At 36.9% G+C, this 17,170-nt stretch overlaps 1 protein-coding gene across 2 annotated transcripts in view; it reads left to right on the top strand.

Moving 5' to 3' along the window:
* prkch (protein kinase C eta) overlaps positions 1-17,170 on the top strand; it is a 39,702-nt gene that overhangs the window by 5,405 nt on the left and 17,127 nt on the right. The window contains exons 2-9 of one of the 2 annotated variants that reach the window (XM_005801097.3): positions 5,911-5,974; positions 11,360-11,513; positions 11,584-11,618; positions 11,701-11,783; positions 13,571-13,700; positions 13,778-13,911; positions 13,984-14,115; positions 15,426-15,599. In XM_005801097.3, the coding sequence (XP_005801154.1) occupies positions 5,911-5,974; positions 11,360-11,513; positions 11,584-11,618; positions 11,701-11,783; positions 13,571-13,700; positions 13,778-13,911; positions 13,984-14,115; positions 15,426-15,599 (906 nt within the window). Of the gene's footprint in view, positions 1-5,910; positions 5,975-11,359; positions 11,514-11,583; positions 11,619-11,700; positions 11,784-13,570; positions 13,701-13,777; positions 13,912-13,980; positions 14,116-15,425; positions 15,600-17,170 lie in introns of both variants that reach the window. The other variant, XM_023353338.1, reaches the window with a different exon arrangement.

The following is a 17,170-nucleotide window of genomic DNA, read 5'->3' as shown; positions in this document are numbered from 1 at the left end:
ACGGCCGCGTCGAGGACTCTAGGCCTCCAAATATGGGTTGCGCTAACCCCTACACCAGCACGGCACGCCCAATGTGACTTTTTACTACTCGCTTTATAGCTCATGGACTATAATCTGACATTAATTAAGGCCAAGGCAGCTGTTTAGTAGTAAGAAAGTTTTTGACAATTTTTGAGAAAAATCTGCAATAAACTTCCAATTAACACCAAAGAGTGGAGGGATTTGGTGATTTTATGTCAATTTCCACGATAATTCTCAAGAAACTGGAGGGATTGATTGACATAATTTGGCAGTAAACATGAAAACAGCATTGATTTGATTGATAACATGATATTTAAGCACACTTAGTGTTTAGTCTAGAATCTAAAGGGCCACAAAAAGCTTTGGCAGACCGGATTTGGCCCACGGGCCTTGAGTTTGACCCAGGTGGCTTAAAACAAAGTATTTCTGACGATTATTGATACAGATCTGAACAAAACCAAAATGGCCTATTTTACCTTTTGAAACGTAACTCTTCAGACTGAAGTTTTCCGTTATGTTTTCTCTTTTTTTAACGTACTTTCTTCCCTCCAAGACCTGAATCCACTGCAGGAGTGTAAGCTGAGCCTGTTCAGGCCTGGGGCGGCTGCACGTTTCTCTCTGCAACAGCAAAACTGTCAGGACTGTCTCACATGTACAACATTTAGACATCAGAGAAGCGCGTCCAGAAAAGCTGCAGAGCTTCTTGCTTTAGAAACAAAAGCAGAAATGCCTCTCTTAAAGGTTTAACTGTAAAAACTCAAACCAAAGATTCATTTTTAAAACTTAACCAAATGTTTTTCCTTCTTAAATTGCTGAAAAGATAAACGCTATAATTTATTACAAGCACATGCACTGCAAAAACAATCTAGTTTTTAGTTCACATGTCTTGGTACTCTTGATATAAAACAAAACTATTTTGCAACAAGATACAAGAGCTTGTTTTAAGTAAATAATTCCTAATTATTGGCATCAAAGTACTTGTTCTATGGGCAGATTATTTCACTTATAACAAGATACTTTACCCATGTTATAATGAAAATAATCTGCCAGTGGAACCTGCACCTTTTCATTCATTTCAAGCAATCACTGACTTAAAACCAGCTGAAAAGTTGCTTGTAAGTTACTTGATTTTATTTAAAATGTGGTGAGATATTTAAAGTAAAAACTAGACCAAAATACTTGGTAAGATTTTGTGGGATTTTTTTTTAATGTTAGGATGAATTTCATGTAGAAATCAGAAATGCATGGCGCTTTTTGCCCCAGCTTTCTGCAGAAAACAACACCTAGCATGCGCTTTGAGACCCTGCTGGTTGTGAGGAAGTGGTGTGAAACTGGAACTTGGTCTGCAAATGTATTTCTCACTTCAAGGCCCCAGCTTGAGGTTGCTATCTGCTCGATCTGAACTACGATGGGCTGCGTCTTTTTTCTTTCTTTTTTTTTTTGGTGCTTTGTTGTGCAGACGAAGCGCTGGGGCTGGTGCAAGCCTTTACACGCCCACTCTGCTGTTTATCGCACTTTTTTCCCACCTGTTGATCATTTTCTCAGAGGCTCACAGCCAAGCGCTTGTCTTCTCTGTTGGCTCTTTTCCAGTTTGCTCCCAAACATAGTGTTCCCCCCCGTCTCCATGCCCACGGTTCTGTTCACACCACAAAAATACAAAATTTTACCTAGTTAATGCAAGTATCTTAGTACACTTGAAATAAGACAAAACTAACTCACAAAGCAAGATAGCAAACTTGTTTTAAGTAAATTATTCCTTAAAGGTGACCTATTAAACTTCCTTGAACCAGTTAGAATAGGTCTATACAAACATGTTAATCACATTTTTTGCACAAAATAATTCTTAGATAATGAGCTTTTAGTCTGCTCAGATCTGACCATTTTGAGGTGTTTTAGGGCGTCTTGTCACTTTAAATCTAAATATGTTGCTGCTGGCCACGCCCCCAACTCAACATTTACACTCGCATGTGAAAATGGCTGCAAACAGATGCGCAATTGTAGAGGCGTACTTCTTTAACAAGCAATAGTAGAAACTCCACTAAGGGTAAAACCAGCTGACCAACCGTGCCGGAGTTCTGCTTGGGTTGCTAGGTAACGGGTGAGCTCCGCAGTGGTTGCTAGGTAACCGCCAGTGGCTGCTGATCTGTAACATTACATTCTGGGAGCTTTTGAAACGGCTCATTTTCCAGACACCAAAAAACATTAACTTATTGCCAAAAACTGTCTGGATGTTTGTTTTTTTTGTTGTTGTTTTTTTAAGTGCAAAATGTGAATTCTGAATAATACATTCCCTCTAATATTGATTTAAAAAGTTTAGGTCTACTAGTGGCAGATTTTTTCACTTATAACCAGTGAAATAATCTGCTAACTGAACTAGTACTTTTTCATCAATACTAAGGAATTATTTACTTATAAAAGCTGAAACGTTACTTGTAAGTCAGTCTTGTCTTATTTCAAATGTACTAAGATATTTGCTGTAGAAGCTAGACCAAAAATTCTTGGTAATACTTTGTGTTTTTGCAGTGCAGCCTCACGGTTCCCGGCTGTATCAGAATTTCTCTGACATTTTTAGACCAAAAGGTCAGCTTCCTTCGCCTCCCGCCTGCAGATGACTCCACCGCTCTTTGACTTCCTTAGGTGCTCAACACCTCCGCACTTCACATTGTGCTGCCCCCTCTCTATTGATTCCCCATTAAAGTATTTGTAGGCGCGAGTTGAGAAGCAGAGAACAAACTGAAAGTAGGTTAAAAACGACCCTCAACATTTTCCACCCACCTTCCTCTGTTTTAAAGTTGTTTAAGGTTTCCTCCTCTGTGGTTCAGTTTTACTACAATAGCTGTGCTGTAGGCCCACCAGCGCAGTAATTGTGTCAGTTTTATTTATTAAATAGAAAAAAGTCACAAATCTTATGTGAATAACCTAGAGATGATGATAATCAACTACTAACTGATTGTTAATGACTCAGTGTAATGTTGTATCAATACAAAGAGAATCTGAAAATTTTATTTTCTTATTTCAACATTTTTTCATATACATTGTTTTTTGTTTAAAGATGTATCATACAGGGCTGAATCGATTAATCATGAATATTCATGATTAATCGATTCTTGAAATAATCATCAACTAATTTTGTAATCGATTAATCATTAATTGGAATGACTCTACAGAAGATGTTAATGTTAAAAATATGCATCCTATTCTACAAATGATCAATCGTTCACTAAAGGAATGCTTTGTTATTGCACTTTAGTCAATAAAATACTTATTTTCCTATTTAAAAAATGAATTAAATCAATTTTTATTTGCATCATTTTATGTATTTCTAATAAAAAAACAGATCAAGTGTTAGTAAAAAATCTGCAGTGTGTGCCTATTTTTGTTCCGCTTAATTGTCAAAATATTCAATTACTAAAATAAACGTTAGTTGCAGCTCTATGTCTGCATGAATGGTTGATGGAGGCTTCGTTGCTTATGGTTTACCGATGTGGCTTTTGAGAAAAGGCGTACACTATATAGGATTATAAGATTTGGGGGTTTTATTAACCAAAGTGACAATAACTCATATAAAGAACCTAATTTTAAAAAATCCATAGAATTTTGTTTCAATATGAAGTTTATAAAACTTTAACAAAAACTTCAGGTGTGTGTTTGTTGAATTTCTGGTTAAAACATGTTTGTTTTGATTCAGTGAAGTTACTCAGTTACTATGAAGTTACAGTTACTATGAAGTTACTCAGTTACTATGAAGTTACAGTTACTATGAAGTATCACTACTCTTGCTTGAGTAGTGATACTTCATAATAAATTTACTAAAGTAAAAAGTACAGTGTAGTAAAAATACTCCAAGAGGTTACTCAAGTAAATATGTAGCTTGTTACCAGAGTTGGATAGTAACTAATTACATTAACTCAATTACATTTACTTGAGTTACTTGTTTGAAAAAAAAAAAAACTTTTACTATGCTGTACTTTTTACTTTTACTTGAGTAATCTTATTTTGAAATATTTCTACTCTTACTTGAGTAAAATTTCTTTTTTTTCTACCCACTGAATGAAAAACAAACATGTTTTAACCAGAAATTCACCAGACACAGACACACACCTGCAGTCTTTGTTAAAGTTTCATAAGTTTTCTATTGAAAGAAACTGATTTGGAAATAATTTATTTAGCCTGATTTTATTTTTTGTTACTTTTATGAATTATTGTCATTTTGTTCTTAAATTACCAAAATTTCCACTTAATTTTTTTAACTTCTTCCGTCTGATGATGTAATTTTTAAACATGAAATGACTGATAACTCGATCAGTTACTCAGTACTTGAGTAGACTTTTTACCAAATACTTTTTTTACCCTTACCTGAGTAAAAATATGTTGAAGTATTGCTACTTTTACTTGGTTACCCTGAGCATCTCTGGGTAATGGGCTGGGGTTGCTAGGTAACGGACTTTGGTTGCTAGGTAACAGGGCAATGTTACATTCTGGAGGTTTTTTAGACAACATAAAACATTAACTAATTGCTAAAAAAAAACCTACTGTAGTACATGTTTTGGCTACTCTACCTGCCTCTGATGGGTTAATTGGTTTTCACACAGTAGCAGATTAATTTGTTCAGTCTGAAGGTTTTCCACTTGAATCAGAGGGAGATAAAAATACAAGCTGCCTTGCTCATTACTCAGGCCAGGGAGCGGTAAACATCACCAACCCGCCTACCATACAAGGCCTTGCCCAGAAATCGACCTGCATGGCTTAGGCTGTCAGGCTGGAAGTCTGAACTATGTCTAGACTCAGAAAGTGACTGAAAACAGGAGCAGGGATCTTTAAGCTGGAGTGAAAACATAGTTTTATTTTAAGTGAGTCCGCCTGTTGGTTGCGTTCATGCTCCACATGGCTCTGTCTGTGCCCTGTCAGGTTTTTCCAGGAAGGGTGTATCGAACATAAATAGATCTTACTTCAGCGATCCGAGTTTCCACTCGGTGGTTTCGGCAGGAAGTATGTGTACCCCCGCCTGCCGGCTTGACAGGCGGGCGGTGTCCATCTTTAAAAGTTTCTGTGATGTTTGGGTTTCCAGCATGTGAAGTAAGTTGCGACTCGACTGGCCGGACCGGCCGGACCCGTCGGACCGCCTTCCTGTAAAGGCCGTCAGATTTTTTCAGTGTTATGTAGACTGAAAGGAATGAAAGCTATGCTCTGGGTAGAGTCGCCAAATATTGTACTCATGTAAGAGAACACTAAAAAACAAAATCTCACCAAGTGTTTCTGGTTTAGTTCAAACTTTTCAACATGAGGGCCAAAATTGTTAATTTGAACAAAAAAAACCCTTTTTTTATATATAAAATGTTTAAAACAAGCTTTTGGTGCCTTCTTTTATTTTAGCTGCTCAGTAATAAACAATTTCATAAAAATGGATGTGTAAATCATTGTAGATAGAAATGATCATTTTCTTTTATGAAAAACAAACATTAATGTTTGTGTTTCTAGTTACTCCAAAATTAAGCTGAATGCAAAAACCTTGTTGATAAATGGTAGTCTTATTTTTTAAAGATGATGTTATTTATTTTTTAAAAATGTGGAAAGTTTTCATCATCTGTATCAACCACTAATGCTTGAAGGTCAGATTTGTTCCCTTTTTGCCACCCAAAATCCTCCAGAGGGATGCAAATGGCAAAGCTGCATCCTGAAGCATTAGCATTAGCATTCTGTCTCTGCTCCTGTAACGTTTTGACTCGTTTTTCTAGAGAACATGACATCTTTGTTGTAAATTAAATACTTTCTGGTAATAAACTCTTCTGTAGTTGGGCCAAATGTTAATTTTGTGTTTCCGTTTCCTGCTGGGGCGTTCAGCAGGAACATTGAACACATAAACAACGTTGTGTGTTTATCTGTCTGCAGATGGACTTGGAACCAGAGGGCAAGGTTTACGTCCTGATTACGCTCACCGGATCGTTCACCGACGGTAGGGCGATGACTTTGCTTCTTATTTTTGACGCCGTGGCGGACATCTTTTGAATGCATTCATGCAGGCATGCATGCATGTGCCACTGTGTGACTCTGTTAGCTGACAGACAAATGCCAGCTGTCAGCTAAATTTCCACAACACTTCAAAGCTTTTGCACACAAACTTAATTGACTTGGTCATCATGAAACATTGGTTTGTATTAGAGGGGTGGAAGTGACTTGCTGCCATGATAAAGGAGAAGTTGAGGCTTCATGCTGATCTGTTGCACCATGCCTCTGGGTTATTATTTCATACTTACTAAACAGAACTTCTTCCTCTGTTTTTTGCTGATGCCTTGCTTGGTTTGAACTTGAAAAAAAACCAACTAAATTTAAAGTGTCCTAAAAATACCTAATAGACATGTTGCAAGTTTAAAAATAATTTTACCCCAAAGAGCCAGGCTTTCTTCCTTATTTCTTCCACCATTTTTAAAGGTCTTTTGTTGTTTTATTCTTGGATTTATGAATATTTTTCATGTATTTTCTTACATATTAATAATTATATTGTGAAGTCTGCGCTTTCAAAATTAGAAAAATGAACTAGGCGGGAAAAAAAGTGTCAGGCTTAAAAAAAAAAAAAAAGCTGCTTACCGTAATCGAGCAGAATCTATTTATGCAAGTTTACTGATGCAAAGACCTTGTCTGATGCAGTAAATCGACCTTTGTGCTTGAAATGTCAGCATCTTAAAAGGGGACCTATTATGCAAAATTAACATTATGGACATTTTTATCTGTTTGGGTCTCAACTTCTTCTAAAAACAGCCTCAGTGCTTAAAAAAACTATGCAGATGTTTTTTGGCTATAAATTAATGTTTTATGTTGTCTCAAAAACCTCTGGAAAGTAATGCAACGCTGCGCTGTTTCCTAGCAACCCAGTCCTGTTACCTAGCAACCCAAACTGAGCTGCAGCGTGTTTGGTCAGCTGGCTTTATTGCTGTATGCGCTGTACAATGGCTGCTGGAAAAGACCTTTTTTTTGTTGTTGTTGACTTACCATCCAGAAACCACTTGCTGCATTCTTGTTGGTTGCGCAGGAGGCTCCACTTCTGCTCTTCAAAGATGTACAGTTGTGTAATTGTGCATCTGGTAGCAGCCATTTTCATGTGCGAGTGTAAACGTTGAGTTAGTGGCGCGGCCAGCAGCAGCTTGTTTAGATTTAAAGAGACAAGACGCCTTAAAACCAATAAAAATACAAAACTGAGCCGACTAAAATCTCATTATTTAAGATGATTTTGTGTAAAAAATGTAACTAACATGTTTTGTAATAAATTATCTAAACTATTTAGGTAAAGAAAAACAATCTCAAATTACATGCAAAAATTTTTGCGATATAAAAATGTTTCTTACAAGTTGGTAAGTGTAAGGAAGTTTTTAGTTATACTGAAATTAACACTCTTCAGAGTATCGCAGCTTTTATTCACAGGCCAGCGTGTGGGCTCAGCATGTAAGTTTCCATAGCTCATGTGGTTTTCTTCTCTCCACTATACTTACACAACTCATTGCTTAGTGGAAGAAGTGCAAATATTAAAAGAAGCTATGAAGTCAAACATAATTCACACGTATTTAACGTTCATTTCACCAAATGATGCATTTTATTTTTGTTTTGCCTGAATCCCTTTACCATTTGGAACCAGGTGAAGATGTCTTTTCCAGGTGGAATCTGACATGTCATAAAAGCAAAACGTTTGCACTCCTACTTTACAAGTTTATTGTAAATTGCTGCTGAAGTTATTCAACAATCAAAAATGTTTCGTTTTATTAATTTAAACTCGTTAAAACGGTAAAAATGCTGTTCAACATTAACACAAATTTGGATTAGCTTTATAATACCACTAATTGGCTGTCTGTTATTTTGAGTTTAAATAGGACACTACACCTCAAACAGAACTGATTATGTTTCACTGAATCTATAAACAACATTTGCGACTCAGTTTTTTAACCCTGTTTGTGTCCAACATCACCAACACCTAAAAGTTGTGTTTATCTTCCAGTCTCCAGTCCCAAATGTGAGCAGCACATATTTAAAAAAACGTTACTTAATGTTTAAAGCAGCGGAAATAAATTGAGGCGGTAATTTTAGGGCACTTGTGTCAAACTCAAGGCCGGGGGTCCAAATTTGGCCCGCCGTAGCTTTTTGTGTGGCCCTCAAGACTAGAAAAAATTACATCAAAAATTCCCCACAGTTTTTCACAAATCTGCAAAATTCACACAAAACCTACAGATTTATGATTTTACTGAAATGTTTTCTCAAAATTGGCCAAAAACAGTTTAAGTGACGACTGCTTCAGCCTTGATGTCAAGTTATATCTGTGAACTTGACAGATATGCTGAATACAGCGATTAATAAAAGCTGTATTGCTAATAAAAGCTGCTAAATGATACATTTAGCACCATATATTAGCGCAAGTATTGTGTAAAGTTCTTACAAATATTTCTAAATTAGCACCACAAAATCAACACAAAGACAATTATAAAATCTTGGAGGGACTGATCAGTGTGAAAAGATGTTCAGTATTATTTAATTTAAAGAAACACTTATCGAATGCTGAAACAACTATTTGTAGATATTTTAGCAAATTAATGGGTTTTATCCACACATTCTGGCACAACCGGCTCTTTAAGAACATTCAGATTTTTTGTTTTGGTCCAAAATGAAAATGAGTTTGACTCCCTGCTTTGAGGGATGATCACAGAGACAAAAATAATATAAATGTAATTTCCATTCAATCAGCTTTTCCTTAAATGTTAAAAATGTGCATAAATGAGAGGAAAAGGTGGCATACCTGGTCATGACTTGGTGGAATAAATAAACACGCCCTCTTCAGAATGGGATCAAAAGCAGAACAAAACTTTATATAAACGTTTTGCACTGAAATGTTCAAATTGTTTTATTAATGGTGAAAAATGTAGAATTTTGCACACAGTCTGTGTTTCATCTCTGGCCTGAGCATGTTGTAGTTAATCAATTAATTAATGATAAATTGAAAACAAATCGATAATTTCCATTCTGATTATTAATATGTTTTGATGGACAATCCTGTTTAAAGACTTCAGAATCCATTTTATTTACAGTTTCTGTGGTGCCTGGTTTTATTTCTGTTTTATATGTTGTTTTTGGATGTTGTTTTACTTTGGATATTTAAAATATCTTCCAGTTCTGGTGTTAAGTTTATGGGCTCTTTGCACCTGCTGCGCTGACGTCACAACCGCATGCGCAAATGTGGCTTTCTTGTTTCCGCTTTGAGTTACCATGACAGCTAGAAAAGACAAAGTCGTATTTCAGACGCAAATAAAACAATACTATGAACATTGCTGTCTTCCTAGTATAATGGGCTTTTAAGTTTTCATGGATTTCCAAACGATCCTGAATTAAGAAGACAGTGGCTTGTAAATATTTGTCGCTACCAGTTAAAGCTAACGCCGCACAGCAAAGTTTACAGCCTTCACTTCACTCTGGATCAGCTTCTTCAGCCTAAAGCAGAAGGTAAAGGAGCCTCCTGTGTTATTTCCATGGAATCACTTCTGTATTCAGCCTGAAAGAGTTTATGGGAACGAGAGAGCAGACCAGAGCCAGACAGCCGAGCTACTGATCCGCCTGTACGCACTGCTGGAAACACCGTCCTGCTTCACAAGAAACATGCAAAACTAATAAAGCGAAATAACACGGAGACCTTAAGGAACACGGCCATATTTTTCTAAAAGCAACAACTCTGAACCTGAACCATCAGCTGAACTAGAACTCCGACACCAGAGCTGCTCTACTGTTAAGCTATGGGCTTGTTGTGTTTCCTCAGGCTACAGAAGCAAAAAGCCTGAACCGTAAAATCCCCATTACTTGGTCTCTGACACTAACGACAATAAACCACGTAATATACTTGAACATAAGGTAAAAACATTGTCCGTTAATGAATGATGAAAAATGTTTAGATACTTAAATAGCACATTTTTACAAGAAAAATGTCTAGCATAAGCTAAAGCTAATGTTAGCCACAAAGTTTAAAGAAAGTAAAACTCCCCTTCGTATCTGTGTATATCGAGGCGAACATGTTAAAACCTTTCTCCAGCTTATTTGTCGGGGCTTTGGATCGATGGTCATCATTAATTGTTAACTTGGACAAGCCCTGCAAACACCCAGTGGAAAGAGCCTTTTCCAATAGATGGGAAACGATTGAGCCGCTTTTCCCCGAACGCGGAAGCTGAGGTGCAAAGAGCCCATTGGTGTTTCACAGAGTGAACCTGCAGTATTATGCCATTATAAATATATCACTGGAAAATAGTCTTAAAACAACAATATAGTCATTTACACTGACCTACTAGTTACTGTTAAACAAACAGTTTTAAGTGTAGGATCCAAAAATAATAAAATACATATTACAAAAATAAAACGCGACATTCTAAGTGGGAGTTCATGGTGCGTTGATGGCTGGAGGTGGGAAACCAAATCCTTATATAACTTATGACGGCTCTCTGCTTATTGTTTAGTTTGTTTACATTTTAGGAAGTTGGTGCACAGTTAGAGCTTTATTGAACAATCCCAAATCTAAACAAGCAATAACACAAAGCAGAACTACATGACTGAACCTGTGAGCCTGTTTCTATGGCTGTGAGTTACTACAAATTTTTTTTTTTTTCACAAAATTATTCTTATATGATGATTTTAGTCTGGTCAATTCAGAATGAGCTGCTTTAGTGCATCTTGTCACTTTAAATCCAAACAACTTGACGTTTTCACTTGTACATGAAAATGTCTGCAAACAGATGCGCTATTGTCTGAAAATTATTAGTAGAGCCTCCTGCACAACTAACAAGAATGCAGAAGTTTCTGGATGGAAAGTCAACAACAAAAGAACACTTGTCCTTTCCAGCAGCCATTGTACAGTGACAAATTATTGTCATTTCGGTCCTTAAAATCCCAAAATTTCCAATTAACTTTATATTTTGGTCTGTCTGATGATGTAATTTTTAAATATTAAATGATAATTTGATCAAGTAATCAGTACTTGAGTAGACAAGAAGTACTTTTTTACTTTTACTTGAGTAAATCTTTTGGCGACGGGCTGGGGTTGCTAGGTTACGGGCTGGGGTTGCTAGGTTACGGGCTGGGGTTGCTAGGTAACGCACAGTGTTACATTTCATTCCGAAGATTTTTATAGACAACATAAAACATTAAATAATTACTAAAAAACGGGGGTAATTTGTTTAAGAGCTTGGGTTGTTTTTAGAAGCAGTAGAGACCAAAATTGAAATACAGAAACACGATAAATGTGAAGTTTTCCCCTGTAAGGACGGCGTTTCATTGATTTTTCCATTATTTGATCCTAAATGATCCTCCGGTCTCGTTGCAGATGTCGCCGTAAAAAAAGAAAACACCCACAAGCAGTTTACGAGGGAGCGGCAGGGCGCCGTGAAGCGACGGATCCACCAGGTCAACGGGCACAAGTTCATGTCCACTTTCCTCCGTCAGCCCACCTTCTGCTTCCACTGCAAGGAGTTCATCTGGTGAGTCCGACCCGCCGGAACCGAGCCGAAACTGTCTGGAGGAGATCTGACTGTTTCCTCTCTGTTGCAGGGGTGTGTTCGGAAAACAAGGTTACCAGTGTCAAGGTGTGCAGGCCGGCTGGCCTCTTTGTTCGACTGTTGGTCATCCTCGCTGCAGAAACGACTGTAACCCTGTGTGTGTTTTCAGTGTGTACGTGTGTAGTTCATAAGCGGTGCCACCAGCTGGTTGTTACTGTGTGTCCACGCATGAAGAGATCAATCAAAGAGAAGGTAACGGCTGCTTTTTTCTGCCTCCTTTCTCTTCATTTTTCACACATTCTTAAGGAACTTTTTGCGCTAATTCAGAAAGCCCTAAAATAGCAGCCCACTCCCACACATGCAAGTTCACCCACTCAGCACCTGCAGCAATCAGCAGCCTTTACAGCTTCCTGTTTCTGTCTGAGTCGACTACTGAGCCAGAACGACACAACATTTTCCACATGAGCTGCTGATGTATTTACATCTCTACAGATACACTCACTAGTGATCTGTATATTGTGCAAAAGCAAAAGTTTCTCCTGTTTTTGGTTAATTCTGAGCAAATGAAGCAAAGACAAAATCATCCAACTTATAGCAAAAAACTTTGATCTTAACCTCATCTGAGATCAATACTTTTAGATTTTCCTCTCAGATACAAAGAAAGACATTTAACAAATATGTATTCATATCACAATTCCAAAAAAGTCCAATTACTCACATGTCAGAGAGAAAAGGAAAATCTCAAATATTAAAACAACTTACAAATCTATGTGGCTAAAATACCAAACAAACAAAAATAAACCTTACACATGATAAAATATTACTGAAAGAAATAAAAGTCTAATCTTCTTTCAATGAACATAAAACATTTCTAATACGCCACAAGTAAGGAATATTAAAATTACAAGTAGCACCATAAAAGGCATGCATCAGAGAAAGGAAGAAGGAAACAGAAGTAAAAAGAAAGAAAACATGTTGAAACATGCTGATGAAACGCCAAACTTTGCATAAGCCAAAAAGTAGTGATAGCAAAGCGTGCAGAGTGTCAAAAGTGGAGTTTAAAATGCCGATGTGTCAAATTAGGAGGAAGTTCAGAGAAATGATGTCTGAGAGCAGTAGCTTGAAGACCTATCAAACCGGCACCATCCCCAGTAATTTAAACGCTTGTTTAAGGCATTTTACACATTTAGACCAGGAATCCCACCGCACTTAAAACTCAATATTTACATACACTGCTTGTTCTTTCACATTAAATCAAACAATTTTGTTTCTGTTTTAAGTCAGGGAGGATTGCCAAACATCCTTCTGTTTGATAAATGATATAATTAGGAGAGATTTTTCTACAGAGTTGTTTTATGACTTTCTTCAAAATATTACATACAATAAAACTGTTAAAGTGTTATGCCTTTGTAAACATCTACAAAATCAAAGATGTCATTCACGTCATTTAGATAAATTACCGTCAAACGCGCCACTTCCTTGTGTGACATCATGAGAAAACAGATATCAGGAAGACAGATGCAGACTTTCATAACTCTGGTTCATCCCTGGGTAAAATGTGATGCTTGTTGTTGCAAAATGTGCGAATCTGACCCAGAACAAAAGCAAAACCTTGTGAAGATACTGATGAAAGCTGGGAAGAGCCGTTATCTGATATGAACTGAAAGGCCGCTCTGCAAGGAAGAAGACCTGGAAAACATCTGCAGAGGCCTTTTATTTTAGGAGAAACAAAAGATTTAGTGTTTTGCCCCCCAAAATAAGAAAGGTGGAGGACACCATCTCATCTGGCAGTATGATGTTAGGCAGATTTTTTTGCTGGTGCAACTCAGAAGTTAGATTAAGCAGAGAACACGTTGTGGTAGTTTGGAATAAAAAGCTCAAGACTTCAGTCAGAAAGTTGCAGCTTTGTTGGATTTTCTCTTTTCAAGTTCACAGCGCTAAATTAGTTACAAAGTGGTTTTCTGCGTCTGTTTAATTTATTTCATTTAACTAATCTGACCTGTCCTGATTAATTTACTGTCTCTGTTGTTTTCTTGCAGGATGAAACTCAAGGTTTCAGCATCAACGTCCCTCACAAGTTCAGCATTCACACCTACAAGTCTCCAACCTTCTGTGACCACTGTGGTTCGCTGCTGTGGGGAATAGTTCGGCAGGGCCTGCACTGCAAAAGTACAAGAAATATGAAAGTTGGGATCTCGTTTATCTTTTGGTTTGTCTAATTGGTGTATTTATTCTCCTGTTCTCAGTTTGTAAAATGAATGTTCACATCCGCTGCAAAGGCAACGTCGCCCCAAGCTGCGGCGTCAACAGCGTGGAGCTGGCCAACAAGCTAGCAGAGATGGGTCTGCAGGCCGGAGGACTCTCCAAGCGAAACACAATGGTAGAAAAACTTTTTTCACATTACTCTAAATAACCTCTGGATCTCTGTGAACTTGTCGATCTTTTCCAGCAGGTTAAAGAGCCGAGGAGGCAGTCATCTGAGAGAACAGAGAGTACGACCACGGAGGTTCGGCCGGATACCCCGCGGCTGGGGATCTCAGATTTTACTTTCCTTCAGGTTCTTGGCAAAGGCAGCTTCGGCAAGGTGGGAACGACTTCGAGCGACAATGGGAATTATCCTGTAATGATTGGGATTATGGGAGAAAAAATCATAGCTTTTATAATGGAACAAGTTTATTTTCACAAATATAAATGGAATATTGTTCTAATTCTGCATGAAGATTTTTAACCAGTATTCATTCTGAGTGGATATTTCAAGGCTCCACATAATCGCCAGAGTTAGCTCTGCAGCTGCAATAAAGTTTGAACCGAAGTCTTATTAAATGTGATTTTTTAATATTATAAGAAAGCAAACATGCTGAGGTTGTGCTTTTCTTATTCATGCTTTATTTGCAGATGTGTGGTAGGATTTGAAAGAATTAATCTGATTAATGGGTTATTGAGATAATCATTAACTGGAGCACACAGACTCTTAAAAAAGGCTGTTTGCTAATAGAACATCATATTCAGAGTATTAATAAAAACAAAACTGGATAAAATAAATGTACATTTTTCATTTGAGATAAAAAAAAATCTCAGTCTATAAATATGTTTTAGAATCTTAAATGCAAAATGTATATTTTCATGGTACAGTTTTTCCCTAATTACTGCGCTGAGTATGATACTCCGTCAGCAAAGGACTTTTTTTAGAGTCTGTTGTGATTATTTGATTACTAAATTAGTCGACGATTATTTTAATAATCAATTAATCATAATGAATCACAAATAGTTTGATTAATCAGAATAATGTTTTAGTCCCAGTAAAGTGTAATATAAAAAAAAACTGTTTGTCAAGGTAACAGTTAATTGATTACTAAATTAGTTGACGATTGTTTCAATAATTGATTCATCATGATTAATTCGATTAATCGTTTCAGCCCTAATGCAGTGTAATACCAATAACAAACAATATATAATTATTTTACCCCAACAAAGTTGTCTTCTAAGTAAGTAACTGAGTAATTATAATTAATCTTAGTTACTTACTAATTATAATTACTCAGTTACTTACAGTAACTAGCAATCCAATCAAATTAAATGGATTGACCAGATAAGACTTTGAATTTGTTTGCTTCATGTAAATACTGTAAACACGTCAACGATTAATCGCTAACTGTTACTCCACTTAATGATTAGTCGGTTACCAAAACAGTGGACATTTGTTCCTATCATCTATTAATTGTTTCATTCCTAATGAAGCATAATATCAATAAAAAATGATATATATTTATTTTTCCCCAACAAAATCGCCTTAAATCTAAAGTTTAATTGTAATTGCTCAAAGCTGCTTTCGGTAGCCAGCAGTTGAGAAATTGCCTGTTTCATGTGTGTACTGTAACTACGTGGTTTCTGCAGGTGATGCTGGCGAAACTAAACAGCAAAGATCACGTCTTCGCCATCAAGGTGCTGAAGAAGGACATCATCCTGCAGGACGACGACGTCGAGTGCACCATGACGGAGAAGCGTGTGCTGTCGCTGGCCCGCTGTCACCCGTACCTCACGCAGCTTTACTGCTGTTTCCAAACACCGGTCAGTGCCGCATGAACGCTCAGTCTGTAGGAATCCTCCTGGTTTAAATCTGTAATACTTTGTTTTTACAAAGACACTATAAATGGAACATCGTTCTTCCAAAAACAACAAAGTTATTTTATTACTTATGGCAACATTTTTATTTATTTATTTATTTTTTGCCTCATGTTTGCATATTTCAAGGCTCCACATAATCGCTAGCGTTAGCTCTGCAGCTGCAATAAAGTTTGCACTAAAGTCTTATTAAATGTGATAGTTTAATACTGTGAGAAAGTAAACATGCTCAGCTTGTGCTTTTCTTATTCTTGCTTCATTTGCAGATGTCCTTTTTTAGAGCGGGAGCGATTAATTAGGTTAATTGTGATTCATCGATTGTTGAAATAATCATCAACTAATTTAGTAATCAATAGAGGTGTCCCGATTGATCGGCCACCGATCATAATCGGCCGATTTCCTTGAAAAAGGGTACGATCGGTGATCGCCGATCACGGTCTCTTGTTACCGATCACCAAAACAATCACATGTATCTCACTTCTCAGCCTGCGTGTGCAGCTCATCTCCTCTTTCTGTTTTGCATGTTTATGTCTAAATTAGGTGAATTATTGCCAGATAATTTTTTTATTTTGCCAGATCACTTAGTATTATTTCTAGCTAAAGCAAAAAATTAACAGTAAATCCAGGCAATCGGCAGAGATCGGTGATCGGCAGAGATCGGTGATCGGCAGAGATCGGTGATCGGCAGAGATCGGTGATCGGCAGAGATCGGTGATCAGCAGAGATCGGTGATCGGCAGAGATCGGCCTCATGGGTGATCGGTATTGGCAGCAAAAAACCTGATCGGAGCATCCATAGTAATCAATTAATTGGAGTGTCAGACTTTAAAAATGGCTGAAAGAACAACATATTAATAACCCTTTGGAGTCTTGGGTCTAAATGGCCGTTTTGGTCTAATTTTGAATTTACCCTTATATTTTCACCATAAAAACTATTTACCTTACCTTGTTTGGTATCATTATTTTCAGAACATCCTAAACTTTGTGATTTTACAGTGTTTGTTTCATTTTGACAAAATTTATTATCACATTGGAGCAAAAAACACACACAGAAACATGACGTCATGCCCGCCACAGGGCGGGCGTCGACCTTAAAAGGTTAAGAGCAATAATAAAGTCACAACTGGACAAAATTATGTATATATTTTGCATTTAAGATAAAAAAATCTTAGCCTGTATATATGATTTACCCAGAAGTCCTCAAGTAGCAGTTTTACCTTCACCTGTTTCAAATTCACTAAAGGAATGTTATATTATTGCATTTTAGGCAATAAAATTATGTTTTTTAAAAAATTATTTTAATTGTTTAATTACATATTTAGATGTATTTTAATATAGAATAAAACAGGCGTTAGTGGTTAAGTGAAAAATCTGTAGAAAGAGCCATTTTATCTGATTAATCGCCTGAATAATCGGCTACTAAAATAATTGTTATTTGCAGCCCTAATCTATTTGTACCTTTTGATGAACCAACAATCTGTGAAGGAATGCTCCTCCTGCTTTAATCCTGATTCATCC

The sequence above is a fragment of the Xiphophorus maculatus genome, chromosome 19 (genome assembly GCF_002775205.1).
Source record: "Xiphophorus maculatus strain JP 163 A chromosome 19, X_maculatus-5.0-male, whole genome shotgun sequence".
In the NCBI taxonomy this organism is placed as follows: Eukaryota; Metazoa; Chordata; class Actinopteri; order Cyprinodontiformes; family Poeciliidae; genus Xiphophorus; species Xiphophorus maculatus.
Note: the sequence above shows the minus strand (reverse complement) of the source record. Positions and strands in the feature narration are given on the sequence as shown.